The sequence below is a fragment of the Gymnogyps californianus genome, chromosome 11 (genome assembly GCF_018139145.2).
Source record: "Gymnogyps californianus isolate 813 chromosome 11, ASM1813914v2, whole genome shotgun sequence".
Classification (NCBI taxonomy): Eukaryota; Metazoa; Chordata; class Aves; order Accipitriformes; family Cathartidae; genus Gymnogyps; species Gymnogyps californianus.
The window spans coordinates 10,044,244-10,071,765 of record NC_059481.1 but is presented as its reverse complement, the minus strand read 5'-3'; the positions used below and the strand labels follow the sequence as shown (position 1 = coordinate 10,071,765).

Sequence of the window (27,522 nt, the reverse complement as noted above, 5' to 3'; positions counted from 1 at the left end):
GTAGTGTGATTTTTCACATTTAAATATTTCACAAATATAAAAGGCAGTTAAAATAATATTCTGTATTTAGGAATAAAGCCTGTACTTTATACTTTCCTTTCACTTTTCCAGTTTTTGGCATTCCTGGAGTATCACATACATCAGTTCCTCAGTTTAATATCTGAGCATGAACATCTTAAACACATTTATCCTCACAATTTTCTGAAAAGGTAAATAATTTTCTTCACATTTTACAAAAAACTGAGGCGCATGATTCCAGAAGAACTTGTATGCTATAATGCTGTTTCAGGTAAGATAGTTTTGCTCCCTATGCATTAGTAGAAACAGGCATCCAAGGATGGCACATAGGAAACTGCTTCAGTGCAGTAGCTAAAAGGAGATCACAGTCCTACACACAACTGGAAGTGAGGATCTCATTTCTAACTCTTACCCTTGCAAATATTTTGATATTTCCATGAAAAGTGAAACAATTTCTGTAGATGACTCACTGCAGAATGCTTGAGGATAAGCAATGAATTACTGTTGAGGAAGATATGGGTTCAAATCAACTACAGGAGGGACTATCCACCTTCTTTGTATCCAATCACTGCGCTATTGAACGAGAACAGTGGTATTACCACCATTTTTCCTCCAATCAAAGAAGTTCTGCACATGGCTGGGTATGGACTAGGTATGTATGTCATAAGATCAAATACTACAAATGAAAAATGAATGAAGAATACCAGCAAACTTAGTTCCTCTTATTTTATGCAAATAAAAGTAGATAAATAGATTCTTAAGATTTTAAAATCACTGCATCTGACTCACAGCAGTGGAAAACAGTACCACACTGACAACTTGTTAAATGGTACCATTAACCTGAGATTATCAGCGTTTAGGAAAAAGGCAAGAATGGATAAAGTGCAATGTACTTTTTCCAGAATTATGATAAATGTCAAAAAAATTGGGGAAAACCTCAGCTTCTTTGAAGAACTGAAGCAAAGCTTGCAGAAATCAATGTTAAGATTGCTATCAATGTTTGGAACAGGTCCAAAATTATTATCTCTGACATTAACATAAAGAAATTGCAACTGTTTGCATTTATATTTCCTTTTAGCAACAATGGAAGAATGTACTAGGACAGAACACAGTTAACCCTTTCTCTGGCATGCTTTACATGAATACCTTTTTTAATTCCTTACCTTTGTTTCTGGAATAACATATTATGGTTTTGTTTGTTTGTTTGGGTTTTTTTTGTTGTTTTTTGTTTTGTTTTGTTTTTTTTAATTCGATTAACAAACAGTTCTGTCTGTATGGAACCACAGAGAAGAATATGGCATTTTAAATTATTCAGCAAGTGAAGCTGTGGTCTAAATGCTATCACCCTTAACCATGTAGTAAGGATGCAGGAGCTTCCTAAGGAGTAAGGAGCTTTCTGAAAAAACAACTATATAATATCCTATAAACTATAAAGGTAATAGAAATTGAAGGTCAACTCCTGAAAGTTCTGTTTGTCTTTTTAAAGAAAAATCCTATGGACTTCAGTGGAAATTTGTTGAGTTAAACAAGGTTAAACATCTCCAGATCAAATCTATTAATTCCAATTAAACAAAAATGCAGCACAATACAATGATGATGGCAGCCAAGATTCAGATACTTTTACTTTGGGTCAGAGTGCATGATCCCAGTCTTGAATTATGACTTAAAAACCTGAAACAATATTTAACCTTTACCTTGATGTTGCACAAGACGACAGCTACTGTACAACCCATAAATACAGAGTATTTAACAAGATATAAGACAACATATTTATCAGATGAATGACTAAAACCAGACATAATTACTTGTCTTAGTAATTACACTGGTTGTGGACTTACTCCTGGATGGGTTTTTAATAATTTCTGCATATCATTACACGCCACAAATAGTTTTACTCTAACATATTAGAAATCACAAAAAAATTTGTTCAATTCTGAATAAAACCATCAAGTTTTGCAGTGCCTATTGGAAAACCATACAAACCAAAACAAGAATATTTGTGCTATTTACATACTGTAATAAATAATGCAACAAACTAAAACATGAATGGAAGTGAGAACAAAAAGAAAGCTAATATGATATTAAATACTCATAGTGTAACATCTCTTTCCCAGTCTTCCTGTATGTTTCCTGTCTATTCCAGAATACATTAAATTGCTGAACAATGATATGTCAAAAAATCCACTCTGCTTTACAGGATGTATTTGTGTAGTTCAGCTCATGAAGTATGAAAAAAAAAAAGTCCTAGCCGGTATAAATGCATATGAATACTGTGCTCATTCTAGCAAAGCAATTTTCTAGTTGTGTGTTGAATAACCTTCAAATAACAGGGTTAAGAACAAAATGACGGTAAAAATATTTTACTAGACAAACAGCCAAATCCCCCTTTAAGAGAGTGGAAAGCTGAAGTAACTCCCCTGAATTCATAACTTGTGTGAGCCTTAATACTTAATTAGAATTACACAACAATTGACTACTAGACTCTTGTAATCATTCCAGCACTCTTTCCATAACAGAAATGTTTTTTTCATCTAATATAGAAGGTTTTGAAACAAACTCAAAGACCTAAACACATCTGGAGTCTGCAGATACCTGCATTTGCGACTTCCAGTTAGTCTCATTTTTGTTGTAACCCATGTCAAAACACCACATTGAAATACACCCTGCAAATTCAGGAAATTTGAAATCAAATCTATATATGAACTTTACAGTGGGGGATGTTTTAGTTACAATGCATCTTGTCCCAAACCACAAAAATAAAATGATTCACAGCAAACTTCAGTGTAAGCAAAGTATAAGCTCATATATGACAATTATTCAAAGCATTTTGAGTTTCACTATATTCTAACAATCCAAATTATAGAGACACTGTTTTGTTTCACGGCCTGAATCAAGTATCACTGATCATTTTTAGTATCCTAGAACAGGCAGATCAGTAACAAATTTTCCTGACAGACACACACACTCAATGAGATTATAAATTAGTTTCCCAGGAGAAGGCTTACTAATAAGATTGGATCTAAAATTTAGGTCACTTAATTTTAAGACTCAGCTAATGGGCTAAAAAAAAAAGAGTATAACTTCATAACATAAATTCAAGTTCAATCTTTTTTACCATAAACATTAGCACCATTGTAAAGTTGCAAAGAGTAAGCTTCTTGTAAAATGAAATTATCTAATTGTAAAATGCATTTGATACCTCCTTGCAGGGAGCTTATTTCTAAAAGAAAAATAAAATATTCTGTATTACATTATGAAGTTATAAAATTTAAGCAATTAATTTTTAGTGCTGTGTAAGTTCTGATGTCATTGAAAAGATAAGTTTGTAAAACTTCTTTTCAATATGATTTACTGATTCTATTTCAAACATACTACTTCCTTTATTTGCAAATGTATTTACACTACCAGAACTATCATACAATCAAAGAAACTTTACCTTTTCTTCTTTAATGTTCAGAGATGAGAGTGTGAAAGTCCTTTAACTCCTTGACAATCATATGAGAAAACTCATAGCCTGATAAGGTCAGAAATAGGTCATTTGGCTTGTCTTACACAGAAATAATGTATTATGAACTCATACTCCTAACTTGTTCTGAGTAATAGAGAAAGTCCTTCTAAAAGAATATACTAATAAATTTTCCACCTACATGGCAAAGAAACATTTTTAATGCATTGCAAATCCCTCTCCTCAGTCTTTGGCAGTGTCCGCAACTTACCATTTCCATTCTCTACTATGGCCAATGGCTCTCCGCAGATTGCCGTCTTTCTCAGGGTATTCATAGTCCTTTGAACTTCTGCCAGCAGCACCGCTTGCATTGCCTCAATAATCTGTCATAAATGCAAAGTATTATTGAATTATATCAGTACTTATTTATCTAAGCATTTGACAATTTTAAATAACTACTACAAAATTTTAAGACTGTTCCAGTGAATGTCATTAGAAAGTCAACACTTATCAATATCTTTCAGACAGTGATAATCATGTGTCTCTACATACATATTGAGAAGTAAATGTTAACTGGATAGCAATAAAATGGTGCAAGTTGTCAATCATGACTGCTTCCCACTAATTAAACATTCATTTTCTTTAATCTCAAAACTAGAATCAGTCATCTACTGCCTCCTTGATTTCAAGGGGTCATGACAATATACATTAGTAAAGCACATGGTGATAACAGTTAATAAGAAATATCTTCTTTTTTTTCTATGATGTGTGCAAAAATGCTTCATAGACTGAATAAGGACCTTGTATTTTGACTTTTTTAGAATTTTTGGTGTCTAGTCTATCTCTGAAAAGCTTGAAGAATGTTTTATTAGTGGTGATCCTCTATTCCTCTAGCTCAAACATGGTAATACTGTATTTTTTGTGTAACACAAAGAGAAATACCATTCCTCAAATTCCTCTTATCCAAAAGGAACATCTGCTGGAATTATGAACAGCCTATAAATAGCACGTGCAATAACTAATGCACCACATATGGATGTTAAGACAATGCAGTGTGGAGACTATGATAGAATTATTACTTTCCTTCTCTTTACTTTAGCAGAGAAGTCCCAGGAGAACTGAGAAAGTTTAAAGACCTAAGAGGTTTGTAAACCACATGAAGACCTTACACAATGGATCCAAACTTCTGCAATCTTTACTCAGTCTAAATTTCAGCATGGTGCAGAATAGCAGCATGCATACCTTCTCTTCATTTAGTATTTCCTTCAGAAAAGAAAAACAATTTTTACCCCTCAGGAAGGTATTCATTCTCAAGTACAAGAAATTTCCTGAAAGACAGATAGAATCTAAAGTTTCCAGGACAGTGTACTCCACCTCAACTTAAATATGAATTTAAATTGAATACAAAATTAAGGTAAATATGTTTATATTATAAACATTTTATGTTTATATGATATTTCTATTATAAACAATCTATTAAAATTATTTAATTTTAATATGAATTGAAGCCGATATGCAGGCTCCCTCAAACTGCCTGGAAGAGACAGTTTCATCTCACTAATCAAGTACAGTGAATTCGTGGGCTGTCCTCAATCACATTTCTAGCTGCCCTTGTAAATTCAAATCATTAAGCAGAACAAAGGCTATAGGTGTCCTTTGTGACAAAATCCTTTATTGTAGACAAGTATACCATAGTGAGGTCCACAGTGTGAAAGTTCACAGCAAGTGAACCCAGCCCTATGTGTTTTAACATAGCACAAACCTTCATCTTGTTGTAATAGCACTTTATTTTACAGGGGAAACCAAAGGCAGTTTCCAATTCCTCACATCCATACAACCCTGAGCTTTGGGGATTACAGATCCTGACTTTACAGCAGACTCTTACAATATATCTACAATAATTAACAGAGAGAAGGAAACACAGACATATTGTCATTGTGCTGGGAAAATTTTTGATAAAAAATTCTTAGAGGCTCACAAAAGAATTGCACACATTATGTGTTTTTCATGGTGTTCTGATCTGCTAAGAACCTGTCACTAATCTGGATCAGATATTCATTACCTGTACCATTGCTGTGTATGCCAGCTGTGCAGCATTTGTAACATGTAATTTCCTTTAACATCTTAAAAACGAAATAAAAAAATGTAGCAAATAGCACAACGTGATATTGTAGAGGCACCTGTATGTCTCTGCATGCTACTTGTCTATCACTTTGTTAAATCTGCATTTCCACAGTGCTCAATGTGGTTTCACATGTTTAGTTTTGTCCTCTCAGTGCACCTTCCCCAAGAACTCATATACCTCATCTATCATTATCACCAAGTTTAAAAATCTCCAGAAGCTTTGCCTGTTTCTAACACAAAACAAATCAACATGAGCGCCTTTCATTTTCTCTGACAGTTTCCACTTTATCTTTGGTGTCCTTCTGGATTACACATACATTGGCTATCTTGTCAGGTACTAATATACGTGTTCATTTTTTTCCCCATAATTGTAACCACTGTTGTAAATACTAGCTACTTTTTAGTTGAGATTGTGAAATATGACAGAAATTATGCTTCTATGCCTGAGAAAGTATAAATAGCATATGTCCAACTATAAATACAGATATTAAGGAGTGAAAGGTAATTGTTTGACTCTGCAACAGCAATGCTAGAGAACAATTCAAAAAGACAAGTGAACAAAAGTTGAGGCAAGCTGTACTGTTACATCTATACTAAGTTATACTGACTTGCCTTTCCACACTTTATCAATTACTTCCAAGGATTACTATTCTCTTTATAATAAGTGGGTCTAAGGAGACAAGTCAATAGACATCACTCTTGCTTCTTGCTCAGGCCATAACCTCTACAGGGCTGAGCCTTGCAGAAACTGCCCCTCCATAACACAGTCATATTGGGGAGCAAAAAACCACAGATCAAAACATCAGACTTGTATTATCCAGTCTGCTTTCCTCCAATTCTGGATAGTAACTGTCAGGAGAGTTGTCTAGACACTTAGACTGAAGTCAGTTGGCTTCAGGTAGAGTCAAATGCTATAAACACAAATGCATTCAGAGCTTGTTAGAGAAATCACTGTAAACTTGGGCATCAGTAAAGAAGGTACTAGCTTATCAGTACTACTCTCTGCAATGGCCTTCACATGAAGTTCATTTACTTTGAAAATAAAGTCCTTTGTAATATATCTCAGATTCATCCTACCTTATTTTACATATTAATGGCAATGAAGTAACTTAAGTGAGAAAAAATACAGGTGCACTGCAGGAATCAACAGAAAGATATGAGAAAGTCCTGAGATGATTCATTCCTCCTAAAATCTCAGCAGTCCCTCCACAGTGTCTATCTTTTTCCACTGGTGAAAGAGGGAGGCTAAAGCAACCACATTCCTCATGCAGATGATTATGTTCGAGATCTAAATATGGCATCAACAGTTTTCCTAAGGGGAGACTGTGCTAAGTAGCTAGCTGATAGAGGTTACAAATTTTCTTGTACAGAAAAGGAATATTGCAACATTAGGATGGCAGTAGAGGATTTCCAAATCAGGACCTAAATGTTGTACGCTGAAACTGTATAAACTGTATTTCTGATGATGCTCCTGAATTAATACATCCAAGTTCTAACAAGGTCTTATTACCTGGGACTACACAACAGGACTGTTTCAAGGTTAGAGCTGACTCATGTCCAGGTAACTCAGAACTAGGAGGAACAGATGTATGACTCCTACTGATCACAAAGGCATCAGTAATGAATCTGATAAAGCTCAGTTATTTCTATACGGGTATGTCACACCACAGAGCCCCGATACTGCCATACATAACAGAAAGGCAAACTGCTGAAGCCCCATAGGCTGATGGACACCCTATGAGTATGACAGACCGCCTGCATGTTGTCATGTAACTAAAATCCTTGATCATAGATATGAAGACTGTACACTTAATATTTTGTAGTGGAACTACTGACCTATTAAAGTTTCATGCAAAACTCAATGCCATGTTTAGTACTGAATTTCTTTGCTGAGATCAGCACTGGAAACGGGAGGGCAGCTATGGAGACAGGGTCTTTTACTCTGTTTTACAAATGGTTGTCCAGCCCAGGGAGTGAGACTTATTGTAGAAGGAAGCTTACTTGGTCTAAAATCATTTTGTGAAGAGACAAAGGACTTCAGTCCTCAAGAAAGTCAACCTAACAAGAACTAACTTCAATGAGATTTAAAAAGATCTTAGAGCAGGAAAAAGGAAGCAAATTATTTCCTATTGTATTCTTCATCTTGAAATGCCTGAATAAAGATATAGGGAGAAGGCATTTCAACATCTATCATGTGAAGACTAAGGACATAGGAAGAGCAAGGAAATAATTACCAAAGAAATCCTTCTGGTGGAAAAAAATATCCTTATATCTGCTAGAGTCAACAACAGGCAAAAAGTTTTGATTGCACTGCAATTTGACTATTCTGATAACTGGTTTTTTTTAAGTTTTAATGTTCACCCTTTCAGCCAAAACAGTTCCATAAATCTGCAATAATATAATATTATTGTTAAAAAAATTAAAATATAACCAAATACTTATCACAGATATAACTGAGGAACATGCTATTTTAAATATAAAGTAAGGACAATTAGGGGCAGAAACGCAACCACTGTTTCCTCATATCAAAAGTTTCAGGGCAAGCTTTTTTGTTATATCTATCTAAAAAGACAAGCACACTTAAGTAATTTCTGGGTTGGACGGGAGTGTGGCAACAACAAGCTTTATTTTATCTGAAAGAACAGCAAAACGCATGAGCATGACCTTTCCTTTAAAATCATCTGGGGGAAAAAATACTAGAAAAATATTTTTAAAATATATGCATTTTTAAAATTTAAGACAGAAAAAGACCTCCCTCAGCCCTTCAACTTTAACAAGTCAGTAGATCCCTGATCAATCATTTGCAGCAGGTTTTTTTCAGTTTCCTTGTTTGTACAGAATCTGTTACAGTACTGTAAGGAGATGAGGAATCAATAAATGGCAAGTCCTTTGGGTCATGTCTGAGAGTCAGTATCCTCCGCTGAAGATAACAATAAAAAAAGTTTTTAAAAGCAGGGTAACTAGTGATATTTTGGGTAAATGTACATGAGTGCTTATCAGGCTGCTCAGGATTAATAAATTGGCCATAAATCTGTGTTTATATAAAGAAAGCCACCCTACTATCAACAACAGCTATAATTTTGTAGAAATCATTGGTTGCTGAATACCCACACCTATTGCCAACATCACAAATTATTTTGAATGTTAAAAAGTTTACGGCAGTTTGACTGCAAACAACCCAAAATCTGTGCTACAAAGCAGGTTAACAAAGCTTATTGCAACTACAAAGCTGTGTGTGAATAATGTTAAAATTTCAGAAGCATTTACAGCATGGTATTTGCAGTACTTGACAATTTCAGTGTCTTAAATTTAAGTCTTTTCAGATGAAAGTGTGAGGCAGTTTATTCCACAATGTATCTTCCTACACACTAACCTCCTGTGGTAGATAAGACCATTATCATTGTATAAACCAATCAGTCACTAAACTCATTAGAAAATATAAATACATAGATCTCACATGATCAGCTATGCTACGGATACAAGTTCCATGGCTATACAACTCTATTTTATAAAGAGTTTCAGTGGCTGACCAAGTCAGCAAGAGATTATATGGATTTCACATGACAATTGCAGCTATTGAAACTGAGGTCATCTATTTGATTTTTTTTTTTTTTAATTAAAAGAATTAAAAAAAAGAAAAAATCTTATTGCAAGAGAAAGGAGGACAGTTTGTGAGGGAAGAAGAATGCTGAAATAACATGGAAGATGTGCAGACAGTGGGGATACAATAAACAACTCATAAGCTCAAGATAAAATGCTGAATTCAATTGAATGTGAATATTTGCAGAAACCATTACTGTCTGTATAATAGAACAGGGGACTATCACTGCAGTACCCCTGCACATGTCAGCTCTGGAAAATATCCTTTGCACTTGAAATGCAGCACAGAGTTGCATTCAATTTTAAAAATAACATCCTAAAATAAACTTGTAACAGGTATTTCCCTTTTCTGGAAAATCCCTTGTGGTCATAGTATACTATCTTGCCTTTCATAGTCCTGAACATTAACTCACTCAAGCAACCACACAACTTTATTTAAATGCATATTTCCAAAACAAAAAATGGTCTCTAGATTTCACTAGTCAGACTATTTCAGTTACCTGTCAACTCTCAAGAAACAGTAATTTACCTCTCAAGACATCAGATTCTTCACTAACAATAGGCATGAGATTCATCTGACGTGGGAACCCCTAACTTACTTTTCTAAGTCATTCTTGGAGAGTGTTCTAACAAGTAAGGACTTTGGATTAATTATTTATCCCTTTAAGAAAGCATTTTCTGTTTCTGCTATAATAATACATTCGTATATGACACTGCCCTTATTTTGGCCTTTATTTTCCTGGAGCATAAAAGGACGTTTGTAACGTAAGTTACATCTAGTTGTTAGAGAACAGGTAACTCATCTTTTTAAAGATAGGCTATGAACAAGATCATCTAGATTAAAGACCAGTAGGACAGTTACTTGTCCACATCTAAACATGTACTTTAAGGCAAAATAGTTTCATGAGTAGCATACTTCATACTGAAATAATAATCTGCTTTCCATAGATCTGAATGGCACAATTTATATAATAATTTCACCATAAATCCATAACTACTATGTCATATAGATTCCAAATTGTGCTGGTTTTGGCTGGGACAGAGTTAATTTCCTTCATACTAGCTAGTATGGGGCTATGTTTTGGATTTGTGCTGGAAACAGGGTTGCTAACACAGGGATGTTTTCTTATTGCTGAGCAGTGCTTACACAGAGTCAAGGCCTTTTCTGCTTCTCACCCCACCCCACCAGCGAGGAGGCTGGGGGTGCACAAGAAGTTGGGAGGGGACACAGCCGGGACAGCTGACCCCAGCTGACCAAAGGGATATTCCATACCATAGGACGTCATGCTCAGCATATAAAGCTGGGGGAAGAAGGAGGAAGGGGGAACGTTCAGAGTGATGGCGTTTGTCTTCCCAAGTAACGTTAGGCATGACGGAGCCCTGCTTTCCTGGAGATGGCTGAACACCTGCCTGCCGATGGGAAGTAATCAATGAATTCCTTGTTTTGCTTTGCTTGCGTGGCTTTTGCTTTACCTATTAAACCATCTTTATCTCAGCCCACAAGTTTTCTCACTTTTTACCCTTCCAATTCTCTCCCCCATCCCACCAGGGGGGAGTGACCGAGCAGCTGTGTGGTGCTTAGTTTCTGGCTGGGGTTAAAACACGACCCAAATACTGAAGTACAGCCAATATTACTTAAGGATTACATTGCAACTACTGGCACAGGCTATTTCCTACCTGTATAGATTGGTCACTCCAACAACAAATGAGTTTCAGCAATGAAGCACTCCCAAAGTCTAGGGAATGATACCTACTTTTACCTGAAAAACACATACAAAATTTATGAACTGACAATATACATAGAAGTACACAAATAGAAAGATATTTAACATTTTTCATTTTTCACTTCAGCAACGTACATGAAAAGATCTGAAAAAGCATAATTTCTTAGAATATGCTTTCACCTGGTGCAATAAGCACAAAGCATTCAGGCAATATATTGTTTGAACATTTATTCTTATCCTAAATCAGATTAGTCTTTTTTTTAAAAAAAAACAGATGTCTGATATCCCACAGATATGTTTTCATCATAATTTTCTAAAGATATTGAGAATACTTTCCAATATGGACTACTTAACTATGGATTTTATTATGTAAATTCTAAAACTACTTGAATATGTGTTTCTTTACCTTTAAAACAGTAGTACAGCCTATGCAAAAACACATTTAATAACATTTTGTATAGTTACAGTTCTGCCTGATTTACTTTCCTGCTACAGGGCAATAATACTGGTGTGTGGTCAAGATGTCACATAGCCAGTGGCTCACCAGTTATGCTTGCAGTTAAGAAAGATGTTACATTTATGGATTTGCATGTGAGTTTTATTACTACCCATCCTGATTTTATAGATTATTTTCAAAGCAAGGCACAGTTTGAACTCGCAGCTGTGCTGTTTTAGTCCACTTCTTCCTCATTTGGACTCCAAAAGACAAATGTGACATCTCAGTACTTTACTACAATGTTTGTTGCCAGACATATAACTTGGGTAAATTGGTTGTACTATCCTTTGCATCCACACAAGAATCTCTGATTGCCAGTACCATATAATGTCTTGAGAAGAGGAAACTGAATTGTAAGTAGCAACTGTGTGTGTTTCAGTAAAACCAAAATTCACAAGTATCCTGATCACACAACGCATAGTCATTCACTTAAATGTTGGATTGCTGCAGCAAAAGTTTGAAAAAATCATGTAAGTACCTGCATATTGCAAAGTGAATAGGGTACACTAGTGTAGTCTGAATGGGAGCAGTACGCCAGCCAGTAAATGACCGTATATATGTAACTATATCAATATCTAACATATAAACATATGTACAAACATACACACAGGTCTGATCAAAAAAAGAAGAATGAAAAAGGAAAGGAAAAAAGAAAATGAAAGCATATAATATCGTTTTACAGAAAGACATGGTAAGAGCAAATATTTTATCCTCCGTCTCTGACAGCTACCATGGCATATACCATAATACAAAATGTAAAGGCTAATATGAAAACATAAAAAGGGATGACAAAATGAGAGAGGCAGAGCTGATCATACAAAGGTAAACTTCTCCTCACATTTTAATTTGAATTTTATGTGATTTCTTTATACATCAGGATGAATTTTGCTTTTTTCTTTTTTCTGCCATTTTGGAAACTTTCCTGTGTCAAAGCTCAAAGTTATTTCAAACCTTCCCCCCCCACCCCCCCCCCCCGATTTACAACTAATTTCTTTAGTACGAACCTACTGAGTTTGCAGTTGAGCTCCCCGTGGGGAAATCCTGTGGGATAGAACCAGCTCTCCAAAAACTTGGATGCGAGGAAAGACTCAAGCAATGCCAATTTGAATTAATAGCTTTTATACTTCTTACTGACTCAAGAGCTAACCTGAGGCTACACTGGTCTAAACACAAAACAGCCTTTCAGCAAGTGTCCCCATTGATCAAGAATAGTACAGCCAATATGGTACCTATCATCTAGCCTTGTCCTCTGTTGTGGTACTTCAGTTTCCTATCCATGTGTGCAAAAAAGCATTAAAGACTCTTAATTTGGTTTTGTTCCCATCTCTTTGTACATGTGTAAATGTATACAGAAAGTCCAGAAACATCAGCAGAATCAAGATTTAACATTGCCCGTTCTGCTGTCCAGTGTGTCCTGGATGCTAAAGAACTGGTCATTCCTAAAATGTCTGAGAGATCTGCAAGTCTCAGATAAGATTTTAATTTGCAAATCCAAACACTTGTGTGAACTAGGAGATATGGGATATGAGTTAGATTACCTTAGAAGTTTTAGGTCACTCAGTAAAACTATTTTTATATCCACGAACATTTCAGTCATGTCTACACCATTTCCATACCTTTCATCTACTTATTTTCTATTGTCACTTGATTTTATGTTCCGTCTCTTTCCTCCAATAGGCATTTCTGCTGTCATCACAAGTTCTACAGTTATGGTGCGTATAAGAGTCAGAGAAGGAAAAGTACACTAAAACCTGATTTTAGATGGGGATATTAAGGCTTATTTACATCACAGAGGGTCAAGATTTGACTTGAAAGGATTTGTGTTGTCAGTCTAGACAGGAATTAGTCTATAACAGAAACACTAGATTTGTTAGGTAATGTATACTGACAAATATCCATATTCTGTTTAGGTTTTTATTTAAACATTCTTTGGTTAGTTGCATACTGTAAACATAAACTTAGACCAGCTTGCAAAGCCAAGGTTGGTGAACAATTGCCTGCGGGACATTAACGTGAAGAGATTACTGTATTCCGCCCTAAGCCAAAAGTCTAAGGGCATTATTGAACAGTCAAGATGACTCTTGTATTACTAAGGCAACAGTTTGCTCGAAGGGCTGTATATATTATTGGGCAGGCACATAATGGTGAAAAGGGAGATGGGGGAGGGGGGAGATGACAGTGTTTATCTTATTACTTTCTATTTTTCAGATTGCTAAAAAACGTCTTTAGAAACTCTGGTTTTTTGCCATCACAGAAAAAATATCCTTGATTCCAGTATTGCTTAACAGTCAACATTTTGTTTGCATGCTTTTATGATATTCACAGCAGAAAACAGAATAATCCAGTTTCTGTATTTGCAAACTGGACCTGCTTGAAGCTAAAGAATATAATTTTTTTGTTGTTATTGAAGTTAAATTATGTATTTCAGCAACAAAAAGGATGCAAAAAAATAACACTTAAAAGCTAGTATTACCACTCCTCCATATACTTACTGCTTGGTAACCCTCCATAAAAACTGGCAAATGAAGGTGTTACTGCTTCTACATTTTGCCATTTGTCATGTACAGATTCTGATTTCTGTGGACTAAAAGAACATGAAACTATTAAACAAAACCTGAACACACTTACAAAAATCTTATATCTTAAGGTAGGGGTTTTTTTAAGGTAGGTACTCTGCTATCAATTACTATCAACCACAATTTAGTTTCTCCTCAAAAGTCACATGCATTTTTTTGCCCACAACTTGGTAGTGAAACATTCACATGTACAGAAGTACTGAAAAGTACCATCCACATGCATGAACTTTACATCTAGCTCAAAACTTATTACAGTTAACTTTTATGTTGTATTAAAGAAAGTGTCATATGTGAAGAATTGAATCAAAACATCATTTTCACAAAGGACCTGTGTTGTTTTTTCTATTACATAGGAAAAAAGTTCAAGGGAAACTAACAGCTTTATTTTATAGGTTCCCATTTTTTCACAGTGTTAAATAATTTAGAATATTATTGCAATACTTGGGATTTCAGTAGACGGCTACAATTTAGGAGATTAGTGTGTATATCTGCTGCTTTTTAGTACTTTGTCACTGACTAACACAGCAACCTAACCCTTGAAGACAAAAGGATATGGATGGAGGGGACAGGAAGTGAAAAACTTCTCCAAACCCTTGCACTATTTTGAATTATTTCTTTTAAATACATTGCTATAGTGGCCCTGCACAAACTATATTTACATGTAATTTAAAAATAATATATTTCACCTTTCAAATTCACTACAACCAACATGAAGTCATAATATTTCAAAAGCCTTGCAATACTAAACAACTCTGAAAGCTTTCAGCTTGAGAGCTTTAAGTTACAGATACACATCTCAAAAGGCAGGAGAAAAATTCTTTAAAGATCTTTTCTTCCTAGCTTCTTCCTGTTTCTGTCCCAGTTTTATAATCCAACACATTTTACTGCAGGTTCCTTTATTTTCACAGGCTGGGTTAAGTTGCAAAAAACCAACAGATATACAAACACATTTATGAACAACAGCTTATAGACTCAGGTCTAAGTTCTTCCAAAGCCATGTTTTTCATACTTTATTCTTTTTTGGGTTATGAATATTTTTTTTGTGAAATGTTCAAATTATGCTAAAAAATACTGATTTTTTTTTTTTAAAAAACAGATTAGTACTGGTCTGATAACATGTGCTTAAAGCATGTCATTCACTGTCCACTATTTTCACATTCCACAAGTTTTGTTTATCCAATCAAATAGCTAATAGTTCACAGAAATACTATAAGCTGAAACTTGCTGATCCAAAACATGAGCTGAAAACTTATGATAGCAACTAGTCAAGAGTTTTTCAACCAAATGTTTTTCATTGGGGAATGATGATCTGTCAAACCCATGGTTTAAGCAGAAACACATATATAGATGCTGACAAAGACAGAATTTCTGCTCAAAATGAGAATGCCAGACTCATCCAAGAATACCCAATAGTCTATGAATTGGGCAAATGCATTTTTCCAGTTCTGACTCTCCAGATTAAAAGTACGTATACATGTGTGTATTTTATTTAACAAAAAAGGAATTCCTTTCACTCTCCCGTAACAGCAAAATCATCGGATATGCCAAAGAACAGAGATTTAAACTTTATTATCGCTTTCCCCAGTTCAAGGCCATAGTTGACTGACACTAAAATAATTCTTCTTACAGCCCAACAAATATTTCATTGCTATATGCAAAGTGGGCCAGCATTAACAGAAGAAAGCTGGAATCCCAAACTTATTACTAAACCAGTAGTTAGACACTTTGCTGCATTGCAAGGAATAAACATACAAGTCCATTCTCCGGCATCAAAGTCGGCAGAACTATGAATATCAGCTGAACACACATTAAGCAAGTGTCCTAGTTACTGGACAATCTGTTCAGATATTCTTTCTCCTGTTTTTTAAATTAAAAGTTTAAAAGCTTTGGAGTTTGTACCAGTGTGCTAATAGAAAAGTAAACTTTCACAGGATGGAGAAACAATCATGGCTCTGCTGACAGATAAACTACTGAAAGGAGATCAGAATGCATTTTCCCTCTCATATTAGTAACTGAATTAGTAAGAGTTGTTTGTACTGCAGTAATACTTAGTAGATCAGGACCCTTACAAGCTGTGAAAGCTGTCCTACTAACTCCTTCTGCAAATGCTGTGGCGAATTAGAATTCAATATGTAGTTTTTTCCCTTGAGCATGCTGTAGTTTTAGCTAAACCAACTGCCCAAAGAGGTTTGGCTACATAGTGTACTTTTAGAAGGCAAACTGGACAAAATAGCATTTGCTTAGTTTCTTTCAAACTTTTAATTAGGCAAAAAGTACATTAACAGCTCATCATAACAAAGAAAATTCATTCCAACCCTGAATACAGAGTAAGTGATGAATAAGGATAAATCATAAAAAGATTTAATGAATGAACACAGATTACGATAGTTCATTCAGACCCCAATTATTTGCAAGAGGAAGAGGTAAAATGAAGGCTGAATCCTAAGGTCACGGCAAATAAGCCAAGTCCTATTCGTGCTATGCTTATTACCAGCGCGGGGAGAGGAGGGAAGAGGGAAAGGCAACTTCCGAGGTCTGTGTCGATAAAAATGCACCAAATACAGTCTAGTTCTGATCAGGTTCCCTGAGAAAGAGCACTTTATCCTTCAACAAACACAGAAAAAATGTGGCTTCTTGTCTGTTTATTTTCTGAATGTGTAAGAGATGAAGAATAAAGAAGGTACAGCCTCAGAAGTAGGCAAGAGTGTGCAAGTACAGCCAGGAAAAAGAATTGTGTGTTGTCTCTGTACAGCCCCATAGCACTTGCAGTTGTGCATTTTTGCTTGCAACAACTATAATTTTATGGGAGATATGTTCCAAAACCAGGATGTGCCTGTCTGGGAAAAATGTTTGATTCCGGTATGATGACTAACTTTAATTACACAATGTCTTTCCAACATAGTACTGTACGACAATGCAAGCATAAAGTCCTTTCTTGCATGGAAAGGAATTCATGTTCAAGCTGGAATCCTGGAAACAACCTTTCATATAAGAGCTCGTGTTGAATATGGACTAGTAGGCAATGTGATTAACAGTAAAAGTAACTGAGAAATGTGCATTTGTCCTGTGGGACAGTGCATGTCTCTTGAGATACGCTGAATGCCTAGAGCTTTGTGGAAGATGCACAGGTATTTGCAGCATCAGGATCAATATTTTTTTGTCCCCCTTCTTGCCTCTGGGCCATAACACCACCAACACTGAAGTTAACTGTCCCTAAAATGCTAAATACAGACCAACCTAGGTTTGCTGAACAACAAGAGTCTGTGGACAATATCTATTGTCTGATTAGTATGCTCTATTTGGCTTGGTCAAATAATGCCGAGCATGCTCTTTTTTCCTTTAATGCTGAAAAAGCATTTAGTCAATAAATTTGTTTTGAGTAACATAAATGTTATTTGGGATGGTTCTCACAATGTAAGGGCTGATGAGGCATTCATTCCCAGTAGCTGCCATTATTACTGGGGCCGTTGTACTTTAGATAGTGTAACTGGGACAGACTGTTCTTGTCTCATGTTTTATTTATCTGTGAAGCCAAGGGTTTCATGGTAAAGGAATTACATTGCTTACAGAGAGTGGAAGTTAAAACAGCACAAATATGCTTAATGCACCTCTCACAATGTGCCTGAAGAGACCTCATTATTCTACTTAAACTGCGAGGAAAAGAGTGATCTCTGGAAAAACAGGCTGTGAAGCTGGATAATTCAAGTTCTTGTTCTGTTGAAAAAATTTCTTGCATCAGTTCTTATTGGCTAAATAGAAAAATATACTTAACTTTATCCTGATCTCCTTTTATTCAAAGAACGTCCTATAAAAAAGCTCTAGAGAAAGAATGTAAACTCTATTGCAAAATTCCATATTTAAGAAGAGTGTTTCATATATTTCTCACTTTTTAACCACTATAAAGAAAGAAAAGGCTCATAGTGAAAAGGTTCTTACCTTTCGATTTCACCTGTAACTGCTGAAGGTACGTTAATTATCCTGTTGATTAAAGCTATTCTGCTAAATAAGAAGAATACTGTTTCCAATCCCTTTGCTCCATACACATTATTCTCGGGTCCATCCTTCTTTCCAGCAGTTTGTCCTTCAGTTGCAGCAAGGTACTTGTTTGATAAATCAAGCACTCTTTTTGAAAACAAGTTGATTACTGCATGTTCTTCTAGCACACCACAATCAGTACATTTCCATCCTGGCAACATTAGTGATAGGTGGTTTTCATTTGACGCAAGTCCAAAAGAAACAGGACACTGAAGCCTCAAGATATCTAAGTGTCTAACACAGAGATTGTCTATTTCTTTATCTACACCCCATGGTAAGAGACATGACAAAAGCAGTTTAGCTGTATCAGTGGTGACATTCACATCAATGTTTCCTGATGGCTGCATTCTAATCTTTCTTGAACTCTTCATTTTTTTCTGTCTTTTCATGCCACCACTTTCTTCCAAAGGCCTAGCTGCGTTATTATCCCTACAGGCCTGGTTTGAACAAACAGTATCTACTTGCCTATCCACTGGAGATACGGAGCCAGCAGTTTTATTTCTTTTTAATGTCAGTGCCCTTTTCTCAGTAGTACTTTTGGCTCTGTCTAGAGCATCATAGTTGTGGAATGAATTCGATGACTTTAATCCATTGAGTTGAGATGACAGCAGAAGTTCCTCAAGTTTTTCCAGATCAAATAAGAGAATATGAAAGTTTGCATTGTTCCATTTTGTCTTAACTGGTAAAATAGTAAAGGGCTGTTGGATGTAGCTGGTATCAGTTAACTGAAAGAAAAATATTAAGTGTCCAAACACAAATCCATAGTATTTTGTAATTTTCAAGATATCAGCATAGAATTGCATATGGAATAGACCAAATCTATTCACTCCATTAAGTTCAACTTAACTACATTTATTCACTTCTTACTAAGGAAAAAGGATTTTCTTCTAAATAGCTTAAGATACACAGAGACATATGCATGTAAATACTATAATACAGGATCCCTAACATCTTCAATTATACAGCCATGCTGTAGATTGCCTACATCTTCACCAAAACTCTAGGCTGGTATTTCTTCTGCTAGGTCTCATTTCAAGCTGAAAGGCTTTTAGGAAATTTTTAAAGAATACAGCTTTTTTTCAAAAATAAAGCTAGGGAAACAAATCCTACGATGTTGCAAAATTCTTGGAACCCTTGAGAATCTGTATGCCTTGTAGCAATTTGATATATGTCCAAGATAAAGATTATGCCTTTTGACATTTCAAAACATGCAAAACTATCTTAAAGTTACTTAATTCTGAGTTGTCACACATACTTTATCAGCAACAATAAAGAACTTCTGTAATTAGATCTCCAGTTACAAAATTAATTACCTTAGATGAAAGTAATTGAGAGACAAAGGCTACAGAGCTACTACAGTATTTGTGAACATCTGACTTCACCTTGTGCCACCCTATTTCCAACCTGGATCTTTCTAAAATCCCCCATACTTTTTCACCAACTTTAAAGGCCATTCACAGTAACGGATTTGCAGAGCATCATTTCAGTTCCACATACTAACGTGATAATTGTGCTGGTATAAATACACATCTGATTACTGCTGTTAATAAATACTCAAAGGGAATAGTTTTTGAATCCTCCTAAAATCTGGCAGAAATAAAGATTTGAGAACAGGTACAGTTACTCACAACTTTCGATTGACATATTAAACTATAACAGTAACCTAATGATGATGAACTGTATAGTGTCAGCTGAACAACATGAGGAAATGTTCAAAATCATCTTAAAAATTTTTTTAAACTCAGTTTTATTCTTGTAGTTTCATTACTTAAATGATAAATCAACATTAAGAACAAAAGTTTACATCTTTTAGAATTGGAATTAATTTTTATTTTGCCAGTGTCCTTGGCATAGGGTAGATACTATGCTGTGACAAACTCCTGAGGAGGAGATGTCTTTGGACACATTAAAAATCAGCTCCTTATACAGATATCACAGAAGAACTTGCCCACACAAATGCCCATCAAAGACAACCTGTCCTGGACATTAGAATCTTAGACAGAAAGTAGTCTAAGCATACAGAAAGTATACAATATTTGAGAAGAAAAACTAAGATAAGTCTTCTCTATTAGGACATAAACTCTATAGAGTAGATACTCTCTAAGTAGAACCTGTGGAAAGGAGGAAAGAGCAAGAATAAACACAAGAATGAAGAAAAATATTCATATAAAGCCATGTGAATGAAGGATACCTGCAGGCAGGAATAAGATCCTAAGGATGAACAAGTCAAAAGTAGGAAATTCCAAAATCTGTCCTGTAGCCCTTGGGATATTTCTATATATGGAAACCACTCCATACTTGCTTTTCCCCCACTCCCAGTTTCCCATGAATACTTCAGGAGAGATGCTCTGTCTTGGCCTTCTGCATCAGCTAACTTCTGAGAGTCTTTAAGGAGAGGAAACACAGCAAGTTACCTCAGATCCCATATTCCAATCAAGATCCACTTCCAAGAGTGGATTTCCTGCCTTACGCATCTGCAAATTCAAAAGAAAAACATTTCACATTCCTGCTGCCCTTTCTGTGCCTGTGTATTCCCATCATGACAGAATTTTTGACAGAGCTTCTGCAGGCTTCAGATAGCAGAAAAAAATTACTACTGGGGGCACAGTAGAATATCAGCCTCTCTTGCTGCTTCCTTACTCCTTTTTTTATTATAAAGGACTGAACCTATGTACCACCCAGTGAAGACTCTGCAATAATAATGCTACCAGTGACAGTTAATGACAAATTCAAATTTTAAAAGGATGATCTTAATGTTTCAATAAAAACTATTTTCCTCCTCAATTTTAGTTTTTAGCTGCATTTTAAAACATAAAATCAAGTCAAGTCTGAAACAATAATTCCTTTTAAGCAAAATAATGAAATATTTTGTAAATATTGACTCTGAGCATTATGAATTTTTCAAAAGATTTTTTTTCCATAGGAAATGCAACATTACATAGAATCATAGAAATCACAGAAATGTTTACTGGAAGGAATGTCTGTAGATCATCTCATCAAACTTCCTGCTCTACAGACTTTCACATCACTGATATTTTTATGAAACTGCAGGTATTTCAGAAATAATTTTCTAAGGAAAAAAACCATGACAAATATCCAATTGTAATTTGGAACAAAAATCCTATTACTTCTGCATGCAACTAAAAAACATACCAGAAACTGAACTAAATGACAGAGTTGAATCTTGAAGAATACTCCAATAAATTTCCATTATAAAGACAAAACTCTAAATTTTTGTCTGAGAGAGAGACTCCAGATGAGTTTGTAGAAGAGCAACTACTTTCTTTCACAGGAATCATCATGCTGCACTACCAAGTGGCATTCCATGAAGGTACTGGGAGGATCACCCAATGGTAAAGTTAAGTTATGAGATTGTGACATGACATCTTATATCAGAATCGTGCTGTATCTATTAAAGAGGTATCTTTTACCTTCAGGGCAACAGCAGACATGAGAGAGTATAAATTCCTCATTGATGCTTTTGGCCTTTTATTTAAGCGCTTATGACTTAAATGTTTTTATTGTCCTGCACAAACCTATGCTCTCAGCACTGTGTTCAGTCTAGCTATTTCACCTGTGCAAGCAAGCATGTATGAGCAGAAAGATAGCATCAAGAAGCAACTTTTCAGCCCAGTAATACTTTTGCAAACAATCATGCCAGCTTCCATATCACAAGTGACACAGACTTTTCTAGATCACTGTATTAGTTTTAACTTTCTTGTGATAATTAGAAATATTCCACTAATGCAAAGAACTGTTTCTGTTGAAAATAGCTGAATCTTAAAAGGAACCATCAAGTGTTAGTAAATAGGGCACCAGCTGGCTTTAACTTAAATGCAATGTTAACTCATCTTTCTCAAGACCACTCCTTACCTAACTCCTTTTACATTACAAACTATGATTTTCTAGGATTAGCTATTTTAAAACTGTTAATATCATAGTTACGAATAACAAGGAAAAAAATTGACTCTCTATAACCTATAAGTTATTTAACTATTTCGTTTTGGGTAATAATATAATCTAGCTTTCTGTAATTTAGAGAATGATGCTCCCACCAGATGAGAATGCACTCTAAATACATAATCTTATTTCAAGATCTCCATAGGGAGTCATAAGAGATCATAACTGCTTGTTCAGGTTTTCTTTTTATCCCTTTCCTTTTTCCTTTTTTAAAAATAATACATTGTAGTTAAGCACTAGAATTATTTTAATCTTTAATTATGCTGTTTCCTAATACATAAGGAGAACCCCATGGAATGCAAACACTGGAATTCACAAGCTAGCTTTGACATTAATAGAAGCTATTACTTGGCCTATCATTTTCATTTTCTCTGTTCTATACATTTATATTTGGTTGATTAACATTTAGAAACCTTTAGGAAAATCACTACCCAAACAAAGGAAAATACTGTGACAATGTCAATCTGTTGAGGCATCTGGTGATGCTACTGTGTGTGAAGTCACAATAAATGTTTATTGGCAATATGAAAGCTTATTGATATTGATCCCAAAAGCACCCACCAAGTTATCTTAGCTCTCTGCCATAGGCATTTCATTCCAATGAAAGAAGGTGGACATCTAAAGCTTTAGACATAAAACACCATTTAGGAAATATGGACAAGCTATTCTCTGTAAGAGAAGATGACAGAAAATGGAAGGAAACCCATAAAACTAACTATGAACTAGAGAGCTGGGAATAGCATTTGATGATGGATATTGAAAAGCAAATTAACAGATATTTACATTCTGTACTGTGCCTTTCCTGAAGTTCCGGAAGTACTTTACAAAAATAAATCCTACTACATTCAGACAAATATTACCATTATCTTTAATTTTTTTCAAATGTACACATTAAGAGTTTAGTACTCAGTGTCAAAAAATAGGCCAATAGCAATAACAAAGCATGACTTGTCTCTGAACCACACAGTCCAACTTTGAGGCCTCCCTGTTGCCAACACAGGCTTCAATAATGAAAAGATCTCTTTTTCCTTCTTTTCTGACAATTTTTGCTCAACTCAGACTCAGTTATCATGGGATTGTCTTTCAAACCCAAAGTGCTTAAGCAGATATATCCAAATATCAATCCATTCAAGCCTTACTATTCTCCCAGTGAATTTCAAATGATCCTGTCAAAAAAAGAATTAATTTAGTAATACAGAGGCTTCCTTCAATTCTGCAAGTTAAATGACCACCACACTATAGTGTACTGAACACAACCTACAGATTTTGATAATCATCATTTTGAAAGACAGTAGAGGTATCTTTTCTAGTTTACCATTGCTAGTTTTAAATTTCATTTTTGACATGGCCAACTTTCTGATTCCCTATTTACAGGTCTCCCCTGACCACCGATGTTCCATCTACTTTTATTATTTAGCTGAAAAATTGGGAAGATTTTTTTTAATTATTTATTTTAAAAATCTTCTGGAAGCTATTACAGAGAGGGCAAACTGTATCACTTTTCACAGCTTCAGTAATTTTATCCAGATTTTGAAAGCTGATCTTTGTCCTCTCTGTTGTTGTTGTCGTCGTCCAAGTGTATGAATCTAAAATAACTATAAATGTTAAGGTCCCCTGCTGTAGTTCAGTTCTGAAAATCAGCAGAATGTGCTACCTCTTTTTTGTGCATCACTAGCAGTAAGTCTAAAAAGGAGTTACTCCAAAGGAGGTATACGTTAGTCAAGAAAGAAAATTTTGTAATAAGAAAAGTCATCTTTTCAGGAAGTGTAAAAATTGTCATGCTCAGGGCTAAAACCAGGTATTTATTGTCATGATACAGCTTACCACTTATTTTTGTTGGAAAGTGAGAAGTAGGAAGCACTTTTTTATTTTATTTTGTACAGGCATGCATTATCTCAAAATTAATCTAATAGCACTATCAGCCATTTCAGTTAAAATATTGGCTAGTTCCTAACAAAAACTGATGAATAAATATCTCATGAAGCTTCTATAATTAACTATCAGATCTTAATTTAAACATCTCCAAATCTCAAACTAAAATAACCTACTTTTTTAAAATTTCTTTTTTTTAGAATTAACAAATCACTGTTTGAAGTAGAATACTTTAGTAATGAGGCTAGGCCTCCTTTGTTCAAAATAAAGCCATTTCTGTGCTGATAACATTCCTTCTTAACAACTGGAACTTGGAACATTTTTACTGCTTGGAGAGATCTGCATTGCTTGATAAGGCTCCCTATGAGGCCTTCACCTGTAAGCTTTAAAGAAGCAAGAAGTCTGGCTACAGACCAAAATTATATCCTGAGACTCATGAACCTCTTGTGCATTATCTCTGACTGACCCACAGCAGAACAAGCTTTCTACATCCAGGAAAGAGCAGGATTCAGGCAGGATTTGAAATGGCAAACTATATTCCACACATGACAACTATTACCTCTGTAACAGCTCCCTAGTTTGCCACTGACGATGTTTGAGCCAGGACAAGACAAGAGGTAGAATAGAATAGACTATTTCAGTTGGAAGGGACCTACAACAATCATCTAGTCCGCCTGCCTGACCAGTTCAGGGCTGACCAAAAGTTAAAGCACATTGTTAAGGACATTGTCCAAATGCCTCAAACACTGACAGGCTTGGGGCATCAACCACCTCTCTAGGAAGCCTGTTCCAGAGTTTGACCACCCTCTCGGTAAAGAAATGCTTCCTAATGTCCAGTCTAAACCTCCCCTAACACAGCTTTGAACCATTCCCATGCATCCTATCACTGGATACCAGGGAGAAGAGATCAGCACCTCCCTCTCCACTTTCCCTCCTCAGGAAGCTGTAGGAGCAATAAGGTCACCCCTCAGCCTCCTTTTCTCCAAACAAGACAAGCCTGAAGCCACTCCTCAGAAGATATTCCTTCCAGCCCTTTCACCAGCTTTGTTGCCTGCCTCTGGATGCATTCAAGGACCTTCACATCCTTCTTAAAGGATGGGGCAACAAACTTTAAAGACTCGCTTTGATTTCTTCTGGCATGGAATCCATTCCTGCCTCACAACTTACAAGCCTGTTGTTCTACCTCTTTTCTTCTCCCTTTACACATCTTTACCAAACCACCTTAGCACCCAAGGAAAAAAATCTTCCCATGTCTATGGGAAGGGGGAGGCAGGGGGCTATCCTTGCTGTGGCCCCCCAAATATATCAATACATGCCATTATCCTTAACAGGTTTAAGACAGACATACCACATAAAAATTTCATGGGAAGTACAATTCAAGCGTTATTTTACCTAGCTGCCTAAAGGCCTTTTTCCACTGGGATCCAACTTGTTCTAGGAACACTATTCCACTTAAAATACACACTTCCATTAGCTGGCAGGGATTCCCATACTGGTTTAGCTCCTCATATATATATATATGTACTTTCTCCACACATCAGTTTTCTTTATGAGATGCATTCTATTGTGCTTTTTGGGCTGAAAACAGATTTGACAAGAATGGTCTTGACATTCATTTTACATAGAGGAAATAAAGTGGCAAAATCACATGGTAGATTTTTGGAAGGCAAACCAGACTCAAAATATACTTAGACATCACTTTGATACCACTGAAAAGAAATTGCTCTGTTCTCACAGCATGGGTAGTATCAACTTCTACATAAAACAAGTCCTGAAGTGTTAAAAGTGACTTTTTCTTACAGACTTTTGGCCTTCTTTATCCACTGTGCTCTCACTTTATCCCAAACATGACAGCATAAAAGTGACAGAAAATTGGCCCCACAGTTCCCAGTGCCTGCAGAATGAATCATGCTGTATAAAGCATGTGTGAGGTATTCTGCTGATTCTAATCATTTTTTTAAATTATGTAATACTCAAGGGTTTAACCGTGTTCCTTTGAGCTTTCTTTTGTGAAAGAGTATATTTTGATCCATTACCATTAAACAAGTCAGAAAAAAGATTACTACTTTATCCACTACTTACCACCCGCAAAGGCTCAAGAAAATAGTAGACAGAAATTGAACAACTTATTTTTAGGTGAAATTTTAGTTAGATTTGAGGTGGTGTGGGTGACCTTAATTGAAGTATTGTCAAAGGAAACTGGAAGATTCTTTCATTAACAGAAGCTGTACTGTTTCTGATTTTTTGGGGGGGGGGAGATTTTCTGTCTCTTATTTATCTGAGTTTTTTTGGTAGATTTATACTTTTCTATTTTGACAGTCATTAGACTACTTGCTTTTAATACAGGCCCAATACCACAGTGCACTTAAGCACATGATAAAAGTCTGTCGGATAAGCAAGGCTTCCTCTTTAAAAGGAGTAATTAGTTCATTATTAAATATACTTATTATAAAGAAATCTGCTAATTTAATCAGTAAAATACTACCATCCTACTGTCTGCTCATGTGTATTCAATGAAGACATCCTGTGAACAAAGTACATGTCCTTTACCCTTTACAAACAAGTTATTTTAAGCAAAACCCAATATGGAATCAGTAAAACCACTGCATATTATAGTCTTCAAGAAGTTTCTCCATATGATAATTTCTGAAATATCACAATGAAGTTTGAGAATACAATATCAATATCCTTATTTCGATGAAATTAACACTTATTTTTGTCACCTGTCTTTGCTGTAATCTGACCTTTAATTACAATACAAAGACAATAGAAACTTTAAAGAGCATTTACCTGTTTGAATCACTTACTGTTCATTACCTCTGTGGCAATCAATAACATTGACAATAAATAGAATTATTTGTTTTTTAAAAATTAAAACGTGAAGAACCTCAGTTACAGAAATGAAAGAGGGGGGTGGAGCAGTAGAATTTGCCCACCAAAATGTATTGAGGGCTAAGAACTTTCTGTGTCTTGATCATGCCAGTCAGTAGGATGTCAACAGAAGTTCAGAGCTCATAACTCAGAATCACGTCTCATCATTGATCTGGCTCTAGGCTCACAAAAAATAAGCATGTCACACAGCTGCTTGTAAAAGTTATTTAGCTACTCCTACCCTGTCTCTTACATTTGTACTTCATGGAGCTGGAAGAACTGTTTTAACTGAAGCATGGCTACCACACCTAGGGGTCTTAAACATTAACTTACATTGCCAATGACAGCTCTATTCTATTCTCCATGATGCTTTGTCCTTGATGGTAGGAAGCAATAACTGTGTTTGGTTTTGTTTGTTTGGGGTTTGCTTTTTTTTTTTTAAATACAGAATAGCTTAGTGTCTTTACTTGCATAGACATTTTTTCTCTTCAAACTTTTTAAAGAAAACGGTAGCATTACATTAACATACATAAGAGAAAGAATTATGTTTTGGGGACATGTTTGCAGGTGCTATCTCACACAGTTTTGCAAAATAGGAAACCTGTAATTCTCATGGAATTGTCTCAGAAAACAAATATGTAAACAATGCACAAAATGGCTGGCACAGTGTAAATTAAAACATTAAATTCATTTCTAAATCCTCTGAGCCCTCGGTTGCTAGAGATGGTAGTTGATAGTAGTAAAAAAAATTGCCTCCTTGAAATGTGCTTGGTGGACAGCAGCTTGATGATTGGCAGCACA

General features: G+C 35.5%; 1 protein-coding gene across 7 annotated transcripts in view; it reads right to left on the bottom strand.

Annotated features, from left to right (window-relative positions):
• WDR72 (WD repeat domain 72) overlaps positions 1 to 27,522 on the bottom strand; it is a 127,421-nt gene that overhangs the window by 40,204 nt on the left and 59,695 nt on the right. For 4 of the 7 annotated variants that reach the window (XM_050903638.1, XM_050903637.1, XM_050903640.1 and 1 more), the window contains 5 exons: positions 20,433 to 20,492; positions 17,920 to 18,743; positions 13,900 to 13,991; positions 10,865 to 10,947; positions 3,735 to 3,846 (listed from right to left, as the gene is read on the bottom strand). In XM_050903638.1, the coding sequence (XP_050759595.1) occupies positions 3,735 to 3,846; positions 10,865 to 10,947; positions 13,900 to 13,991; positions 17,920 to 18,743; positions 20,433 to 20,492 (1,171 nt within the window). Of the gene's footprint in view, positions 1 to 3,401; positions 3,533 to 3,734; positions 3,847 to 10,864; positions 10,948 to 13,899; positions 13,992 to 17,496; positions 17,698 to 17,919; positions 18,744 to 20,432; positions 20,493 to 27,522 lie in introns of those variants that run through there. The other 3 variants (XM_050903641.1, XM_050903639.1, XM_050903643.1) reach the window with 3 other exon arrangements.